General features: G+C 37.5%; 1 protein-coding gene across 1 annotated transcript in view; it reads left to right on the top strand.

Annotated features, from left to right (window-relative positions):
* The first annotated feature begins 8097 nt into the window (after positions 1 to 8097).
* Positions 8098 to 10108, top strand: part of linc.pou2af1 (lnc RNA pou2af1) — a 12312-nt gene continuing 10301 nt past the window's right edge. The window contains exons 1-2 of the mRNA XM_010793746.1: positions 8098 to 8189; positions 9995 to 10095. Coding sequence (XP_010792048.1) covers positions 8183 to 8189; positions 9995 to 10095 — 108 coding nt within the window. The 5' untranslated portion in view covers positions 8098 to 8182. The remainder of the gene's footprint in view (positions 8190 to 9994; positions 10096 to 10108) is intronic.

Raw genomic sequence — 10108 nt, 5'->3', positions numbered from 1 at the left:
TCATTCATGAATGCACGTACAGTTTTTCGGGAATATTTTAACTTTACATGAAATTTAACTCCCGACTCCCGTTCAGTGCGTTTATATAACACAACCAGATATTTGTATGTAAATTATATAATTTGAGTTTAGTTTTAGATAACATCCTAAAGTACCAAAGGTTTTACATAATACAATTTTCATAATTATGGTTTTTTGTAAATAACTTTAGTTTGTATTATTATATTATTTTTACGTTATAAAATATAGACTTTAGATGACTTCTTTCAATAAAATTACCAGAAATAATTTCGCAAACCCAGATCATTTTCGCGATATATTTAGGGTAAATAATAAATATATAATCATACCTACATGCGTATCTACGACTTTTGTAGGCACAAAAAAAGACAAAAAAAACCAAAAAACCCGTGCGTCTGCTAAATTAACTAGAAAAGTCGGGAACTATCACCTTAGGTCAACTATAAAATTTCCTCTGGGAATTGATTTTGTCTGTTGATTGTTCCTTCAGAACATTAGTAAACCATCTTCTTTTTTAGCGAATAAAACACCAAAAATGTAACACCGGGGTTAGTGTTGTCGGTATGCTTTAATTTACGGTTAGCGTCAGTTCATTTTGCGTTAAATTCCGTTACTTCACTATATACGTTTGACGGAATAATACGTGTGACTTGTATCACGCCATTTTACCGTATAAGCTAACATAAACCAAGTTTGAATCAAAACATAACGAGACGACTCTCCCATTAATGTAACCCCCCCCCAAGCTTAATTATCAAAGGAATTTAACTATTGGGATGTTTAGGGAGGTTAATCTGTCCCCACTGGAACATTCCTCACAATAACCCCCTGTCATGTGATGTGCCTGCTCACAGAAAATCTTTCCAAACCAAAGTCGCCTTTATTTTACCATTTTACTTGGCACCTGTTTCCAAACTCCTTAGCAGAGCTCGGATTTGCTGACGTGAAATAAATAAGCTGCCATTCTGCACATTTGTCACACTTTGAGGGAGGACAGACTTTCTCTTAGAAAACCCTCTGTCATTCAATCCCTCCTGCGTGCAATGCTTTCTGAGACAGTCTCATGTGCCAGCCATAACATACCGCAGAGTGCCCTGCATTTCTCCAGTAAAGTAGCAGTAACTTGCTCTGTCAAAGATTAGAATCATCAATACTAATAAGTTATCAGCTATATAATGTGATACATCTGAAAACATCGACTCCACAGTCCTTATAGCCACTCATGCTTTTTATTTACACCCATTATTTACATTTTAGTTAGCCAAAAGCATTTGAGGAAATTGAGGGTTTTTCTAATACCATCTACTGTCTTTTAATACGCCTTAACACTCTTTTTATCAATAAACTTTTACAAATATTTCCTTTTTTCCAGTCAGCATCAATTTCACATCTCTAACAGCTAACGTCTAACAGCGGTCTTGCCTCTCTCTTTATAAATGTCTACCTCTTTCATTTCATTGTGGGTTTTTCTCCCTAACACTGTTTTTGTGCATGTCTGCATCCTTTCAGGACTGCTTCTCCATGACCAACGTGTCCTGGTACGGTGGTGCTAGTGTCCGTGGTCAGACCTGGCCCATCAACGATCAGAACGCCACCATGCAGCCGTTTGTTGTGAGTGATCTTAAGAGCAATCCATTTGGCTTCGGCTCCGCTTTGGAGCGCTACTTCCTGGGCTCATCAGGTGAGAGGTCATTGTTGGAATCAATCATTTTGAATCAACTGAGATTTACTGTTAGTGTAGTAGACTGTCATGTCATTAGCAAAAGTGGAGTAACAGTTCTTCTTCACACCTTGGTCTGTCACAATAAGTAGGACCTTTCGAAATCTTTCATATGACACATTGTCAGCTGTTCTTCCACACTTGCCATAAGTGCAGGGTGAGCACAAGGGCTTGGGAAATGTGACCCCATATCAGCTGGTATAAGATGTGTGGCGTGAATCCCAGGGCGTGAGGGAAGCCCTGTGGATGTTGTTGTGTTTTTTCCCCACCCCCTCATGCATGTGTTTGTTTGTGTTTGAGCTGAGAAAAATAGTCTGACCGCCTCCAAAACCAGCTGCCCTCCCAAAAAAACACAAACCACTGACTGGATAGGACGACCCTCCCAGTAATAGAGTGTAACACGATACTGTCTGTGGAATCTTTGAACATTAATTTAGAGATTAAACTACAAAGGGAAGCAAACCATCTTAAATTAACTCTTAGGGATACTGGGGTAATTGGCTTTTGTTTCTATTAAAAGGGCAGGTTGGATGAGGGACCTGCTGACTCTTATAACTCACCAGGTTATTTAAGGGGTGTTAGATTTTTTATCCTGGGGGCAAACGGGGGGGATGCAAGGACCAGTGGCGGATGTGAATGGTTAATGTGACTGATGAGGAACTTGTGTGTATGTGTGTGTGTCTATATGTGTTGCTTTCAAGCTGTGTTTGTGTGGAGTTAGCTTACTTGCTTACTGCTGAATAAACTAATCACCCTATCTTGAAACATGAATAACATACTCTGATTTACAACCAGACATTTCAAAATCCCATTTTACACCAATGAACATTGGAAAATAGGCTATTTTTTACATTTACTAAGATGTTTGACTTTGCTTGGGAATCCTTTCCAAGTATAAATGTGTGTATTAAATATCTTGAAAGTTCTCAAATCTAAATAATATGGAATAAACGCCAATAAGGTCAAACAAACAATTATCGATAATGGCTTTGCTTATTTTTAGCAGCAGTCTCACATACATTAATGACAGAAACAAATGCATGCACATGCACATACACATTTTGGGATATTATGTAACACAGTGGCAGGCTTAAAAGAGAGTCACATGACTTAAATCCCTTTTCCACCTTGTGAAAGGTCGCCCGTAATTATCAGGACCCTTTAACCCTTTGTTTCTCCGTCTAGCTTTGCACTGAGAAAAAAACCCAGAGATGAGATCCCTGTGAGAACAACTGTTTGAACGTTGCCAAGAAACGACTCGCAGACACACACAGTACATAGCCCCAAACATAGCAAACTGATGCTCAGCAATGACAGCAATGCCTAATGGAGCGTTTAAGGTATATTTAACATGATATCTTGCTTTAAAGTTCAAGGATGTTTTTGTTTGGCTCTTATAATGTTCCTCAGAGAAAAACGTTGTCACAACTGAAGATGTAGTGCAATTAGTATTGGCTGCTCTCCTTTATCTAGGATCTGTTTAAATAATTACTGATGAATGATCATAATTTGGACAGAAGTTGGACTGTTTGCTTATCCACGCAGCTCATGAGTTTAAAACAAAAGGGACCTAACAATGTAAGCTGTCAGGCTTTAGACTTGGTAAATGTGTTCAGAATATTTCATCACAACTAACAAAGGGTTTAGCCATCTGATTTGGAAGGTCCCATGCTGCAGGTAGAAAAGTGCTATTTTCATTTTCAACACAAACTTGGTGTTTTGGTGGGGATTCATCATGAGCCCTTATCGGAGAATAAGCGCAATTACAGTGTCAAATGTGCAATTCAATTACGGGAAATAAAAAGTGTCCGATTGTTACAGGTATACACAAAAGTCTGCAGCCTGTATGAGGGTCGGTTGATTCCCTTATTTCAGGGTTAGGTATAGGTTCCATTTGTTGTGCATTTTTTGTGTGATGCGCACAGGAAATCCAATTGTTACCTTGCATAAATCTTCGAAGTCCTTATTCGAAGTCCTTCGGGCTCCTGTAAAATAACGTGTAACTGTGATGTGCACATCAGATGGGTTGACCATCATAATTACTTTCGCCAAGGAGGTTCTATTGGGTTGTTTTGTAGTTGTCTGTTTGTCAGCAAGAAAAACTACTGGCATGATGTTCATAAGATGTGGTGGAAGGGTGTACCATGTGCAAGAAAGACCCTGTCAGAAATATCAGAATATCAGACTGTCACTGCAGCATTAGCCATTCTCTTCTTTCCATCAGCTCTGACTAAGCCATAACTGTGTTGTTGTTGTTGTTGTTGTTGTTGTTGTTGTTGTTGTTGTTGTTGTTGTGTGATGGGAAACAATTGAAGCAGATTTAATGGGGATAAACAATCCACAAACATGTGAGGATAGTTAACAGGATCCTTCTTGGAAACTGTGAGTTTATGCAACCGTGCGAGGCTTAATCAGATTATCGGTTTGATCCTAGTTTTGGCAGTAAAATGTTATTGTTTATGTATGTAGACTGACCAAAATCAAATTAAATGCAGAGCTAAAAAGTACTTACAGCACTTAAAATACAGCCAACATACTAAACCAACTATTTTCTATAGACCAAATGTAAATTATAACCATATTTATGTGTCTTGTGGTTGTTGTGTTTTTCAGAAAATAAAGGGACTCTGCTTTCAATAATCATGCAAAAGTTAACTTAATTACAAGATTTTAAGTACATTATTATGTAAACCCTACCATTTGTAAATAATTATCCTCTCAGGAAATGCAGCTTTAATGTTCTGCTTCTAACTATGTATCATTCATTATGATTCAAGCCTCATTTCTAAATTAGTTGCGGGTTTGTTTCTTCAGCTTCCGTCGGGTGAAAAAGACCTCTAGTATGTTTGTTTAGCTCAAAACAGATTCCTGAAAGGCATAGCACCATGTCTAATAAAAAAGCAAAGGTCAGCACATGTTTAAATCATTTTTGGTGAATTGTACTTACAGCATAATTAACAGACTGACAAATCTACATTTTGATGCCTCATGTTTTACTAAATCTGCTTATACTGTCGTTTTAGTTTAATATTGGCTTCACAGCTGTCTAAGCCCAGAGACTGTATGTATGGGACCTGTCTCCACTGCTTGTAGTTGGTCATAGGAGCACATTATAAGTGTGGTAGGCAATATGGAGCTGTGACTGACGTTAGTAAGCTAAGAGGACTCCTGGGGACGGTTTAAGAGCAAGACAGATGGACTGAAACAAAAGAGCAACAGAATGACCGGAATGTAATAGTCAATATTAACCAGGGTTTGGAAGAGAGCGCAAAGAGTAGCAAAGTAAAGAAGAGGTAATAGAGCAAAGCAGAGAGACAGGAGACAAGATATATGCAGCTGTGCAGTAGAGTGACATTTGAGAGTGTTGCCAACTGGAGGAACTTGTCATAGCCCCACCTGTCTTTATCCATACAAAAACAACTGGGCTACCAAGAACAGATTAGATATCACTGAAGCTACATCCTGCATTAAAGACATAAGAAGGGACAAGTTGTCCCAAAGCTTTAGCAGCTTATTCCTACATTTACTCAACTGGAGGTCTTATGGATACAGTCCATGCAGAGTTACAGTGAGCACATGTAAGCGGAGATAGTGGAGGTACCTACTTTGGAAAGTATTGAGTGCACATGGTCAAATCACACGACAGTGATCAGGTGCGGCCTGTTGGCTTGACAAAATACTGGAGGACCATTACAGTAAGTGATGGCTCTCTATTATTTGCTTTTATCGTGTCTATTAAGGGTCAGTTTTTTTTCATCAAATAAAGATATTAAAATAATTCAATTTACAACATGAATAGACATTTTCATTTATTCCCTCAATCACTCACTCTATTCACAACTCACTTATTCACTTCCTAACTCACAGCTGGTGCCATTTGTGATTTATCAATTAATTGTTTTATTAAATTAAAAAATAAAGACTTGACTGACAATTTACAGTCAGTCTAAAGACAAAACAGGGACTAGAAATAACTAAATAGTGAACAGTGATTTGAAAGTAAAATGATCAAGTAATAAATAAGAAACACATATAGTATATTAATATTTGTATGTGATTCACAGATGCATTTACACACACATTTTTTTCCTTACTTTTAAATGAAATATACCTTTGTTTAAAATGATGAATACAAAAAGGTGTTCTCAATATGAGCATTATTCATACTCTTTCAAATGCAAGTACACTGAAAATACTCAACGTTGACTTTAATTAAATGTATTATGTCAGCACAGTTCACATAACTTTATTAGGTTAGTTGAAAGCAATAATATTAAAAAACTTAACAGTCATGTGAAATCTGTTGACATTCAGATTTTTAAGTGTACAGATGTACAGTATGAAAATCCGACAAATAACGGCTCTCATGAATGTTTCCTCGACTTGTCACTACAAATAAGGACTTGGAGAAAACCTGTTTGTTGAGTGTGTGTTATCTCTTACTTTGATATCATCTAGCTCTGGATCCAATAAAAGTAATATATCTACTATCTCTTCTTATCTGCTGTTTTCCAAGACACCCTCATTTTAGTGAGCAACAGAGATTACAATCACATATAATTTCTAGCAGATTTATAAGACTTCACAGAATCTCCTTAAGATATTAGACCACCTCCACACACTCATGCACACACACACACTGTATACAGTATATGTGGATGGTGCTCTCTATTTCTTTTTTATCTCTCCATCATTCATTTAGCATCGTTTTCTCTCCCTTGGCATCAACACCGCTAACCATTTAACTGTATTTCTGCGCCTGACTCAATCTTTCCATTTGGGATTCAAAGAAATTATACTTTGTTGCTTCTCCTCCTTTGTTGTTTGGTTACTCAGAAGGAATCGGCCAAGAACAACACACAGATAGGGATTAAAGTTATGTAACAGTTATGGAATTTATTTGTTTTCTTTCATATAGTGATTATAATCAGCTTCATTTTATACAACATAATTTATACTGGCTAGGATTATATAGATAAGTAAGTAAGATGAGCAATAGTGGCGGCATTAGAATAAAATCAAAGACAAAATGAAAAGTCAAAATGTTTTTCTCAGCAACCACAGACAAAGTGTGTGAACAATGAATATATTTGAGCTGTTACTGTTATACTAAATATATAAGAAGCTTAAGTTTAAAAACCCAACATTACAAATACACAAAGTTTAGGTGTTGTAGACTATATTCTGACTTTATGCTGTCATCTAATTGAAAAAATACGTACTTAAGCCTTAAAGGTGGGGTAGGTAATTTTGGAGAAACCAGCTCGAGTGCGCTAGAATTTGAAAATACACAGCCAGAAAAAATCTGCCACTTCCTTACAGAGCGCGCACATGACCAATGAGGGNTTGTTTCTAAATAAAGAAATCTAATCAAAAAAGAAATCACTTTCATCAACAACTGCTATTATTATTTCAATCATTTATAGTTGCATTGAGAAATGTTTAAGTGCTTAAACATTTCTCAATGCAACTATAAATGATTGAAATAATAATAGCAGTTGTTGATGAAAGTGATTTCTTTTTTGATTAGATTTCTTTATTTAGAAACAAAAAGATGCCCTGCCAGATTGGGGACCTCCAGTAAAACATTTTTAATTATTTTTGATTTAATACTTATATTACAATTTTTCCTTTAAAAAAAATTATAATATAATATAAAAGGATATTTGAAAATACATTTAAAATATCTAAATATAAAATGTTAAAAGCAGATATTAGCAGAGTGTTGTCACAACAGCCTCAGCAGCGGATGTGCTCACAGCACTTGCTAGAGGAGCTGAAGGCCTGCGATGCCAAAGATGGCTACTGCCCTTTGCCACGCCCACTCTGTTGCCACTTTTATGCGTTTTTTTCTGGAGTAAAGCTTAAAGATATGTTTTAAATATATTCTAGACATGCAAACTGGAAGCAATAAGTGTACAATTGTACATTTAAGCTGCCCTGCTGAGTTTAAGTTGCGCACAATGAGCACCAAGACCATCAGTGCTTAATGAGGGGGGTGTGATGCTCTGATATCGCAAAAGGAGGATAAAATTAATAAAAGTATGCTTTCTTTTTGGTCAAAGTGTAAAATACTACTATATTACATTAAAGTAGAACTTATAGAATGTAGATGCGTGGTGGTTTTTGTGGAAAAATCGATAAAACTCGGTTGCCTCTGAATATTCAAATTGAAAGTAACGCGCAATCAAATCATTGTCAAATCATTGAGTTCTAGGGGTTTTAAATAGTAGGCATGGAGGCAGAAAATCTCAAACTAAAATGTCCCCAGCTATAATACAATATTGTTGGATGCTCTGACACTGCTGTAGGACATTTGTGTTGAGATTTTTGGACACTTTTGCACAAATTTCGTTCTTGGCCATTTTGCTGAGGCAGAAAAAGGACGTTGTGGAGTCCCACAGGTCTTCTGCAGGGAGCCTCTCTTCATCTTTCCCCATCATGTCTGGTGAGTTTCACGACGAATTTTCATCTGTATTTCATTTTGGTGCATTTTCTCCTGTTAGGCACAAACGACAAAAGAGGGGAAAAAAGAGACGTTTAGTGACAACATTTAAAAATCTTAAGATACATGTGCATAAAAGGGAGGATTTGTCTATATATTCTCCTTTCAATCACACTTTTAAACAATATATGAGATGGCCAACAGTATAATTAAACGCCTAATAATTAATATTCTTACTTTAATGCCACCTGTGTGCATTAATGGATACGGAGATTTGACTTTTTTCATTGAAACGGGCCACACAGCTTTACTGACTTTTATGGATTTAATATCAACTTCCATATACGCTTACACATCACATGTTAACAATCAGTTCTAATACAATTTATAAATCATTAAATACTCCTAAAGGTAACATTTTAATGTCTCTGTCGGGGGCTGCGTGTGCGTAATGGGACGTTATAAGTAACCGTGTTGGAGTGGGATGTGTCTGCCGTGCAATTTTGGCCCGCTGTTTGCCACATTTAAGACAAAACACGAAGTAGCATTTAGCCGTATGAATATGTATCAGATGATGTTTTCGCAGCCGAGGCTTCGTCTCGTTATCAAATCACCTTTTTCCTAAACGGCTCGCCACTCCTGAGTGCCTTAAATTACGCCTTTGGTCCTGAATTACGTGCACCTATGCGAGGCGTTCTCTCTGCTTTCCTTAATCAAGCTTCGCCTATAGGAAAAATATACGGCAAATTATTCCCAATACGGTATAATTTCACTGTTATATATCCAAAGTGGGGGCTGGTGTTATTTGAATAAAGTTACAGATTGGATAAGAGTTGGGGTTTGAATTATAAACAGCATGAGACTGAAATCGCACTTGTAAATCTTTAGAAAGTCAACAACAATCTGTTTAAACTGAAACTTTTACAAGGTTCCCGGACACCGATAACGTGGAGCTAAACGCGTAGAGATATTTTTGCACAGATTTACCGACACATTTACTTTCTGATACACAACTGTAGCTCAGATCCACTAATTATACGCGTTTACTAAGAAAATGTTGAGCTACCGATCGACTGACAGCCTCGTTTCAGCTCTTTGTTCCAGCTTTTTACGCATTCTCCCCGAGCGCCTTTATCCAACTCTACCAAACGATCGTACGGCTATTCCGACTTGTATATCGATGCAACGTTGACCCACCAACATTATTTCTCTCGTTTAAAGCGTTTATGATCATAAATATATACTTACGGTGGCGTATTTTGTACAGCTTTCCTATTTCCTGGTCTGGGCGGGGTGGCTGGAGCGCGCGGAGCATAAACAGACTGCATTGTAAGGGTCTGCTGAGGGCGTAATAGGAGACGCTTGAGTTGCCGTAAAGAGAGAGCCCTAACCCGGACTACTTAGGGGCGCTGGGGTCGGTACAAATCGGATACATTTACCAGATCCACAGCGCGCAAGGATTGCTAAAAATTCACTTTTACGCACGGAGAAAACTTTGACAATCATGTGATAAAAACTGTTAAAAATACATAAATGTTGTTATATGTTCACAATCACATTAAAACTTTTATTAAGGTGTATACAATATGGCCACATGATCATTTAATGGAGAGATTGCAGTTTATTGGGGGAGAAAAAGACTGTGAAATGGGTTTTTAGAGACGAAAACATGTTGTGGGATTAATGTAGGGGAGGAGAGGGGGAGCAGAGTGGAGACCAAAGAGGCGAGAGGAGTCAGTGTCTGCTATTGTCTGCCTCAATGGTGAGTGTTTAGCAAACATGAGTGACATGCTTTTCTCTTCATGCAGATAAGCAGAGAGTATATCAGGGTGTCCGCGTGAAGACAACCGTCAAAGAGCTGCTGCAGAGACACAGAGCCCACCAGGCCAACAGCAAAAAAGTGAAAACGGTAAACCCCCCCC

This window comes from Notothenia coriiceps, unplaced genomic scaffold (assembly GCF_000735185.1).
Source record: "Notothenia coriiceps isolate Sejong01 unplaced genomic scaffold, NC01 NC01_scaffold00037244, whole genome shotgun sequence".
Classification (NCBI taxonomy): domain Eukaryota; kingdom Metazoa; phylum Chordata; class Actinopteri; order Perciformes; family Nototheniidae; genus Notothenia; species Notothenia coriiceps.
This window is presented reverse-complemented; position numbering and strand designations above follow the sequence as displayed.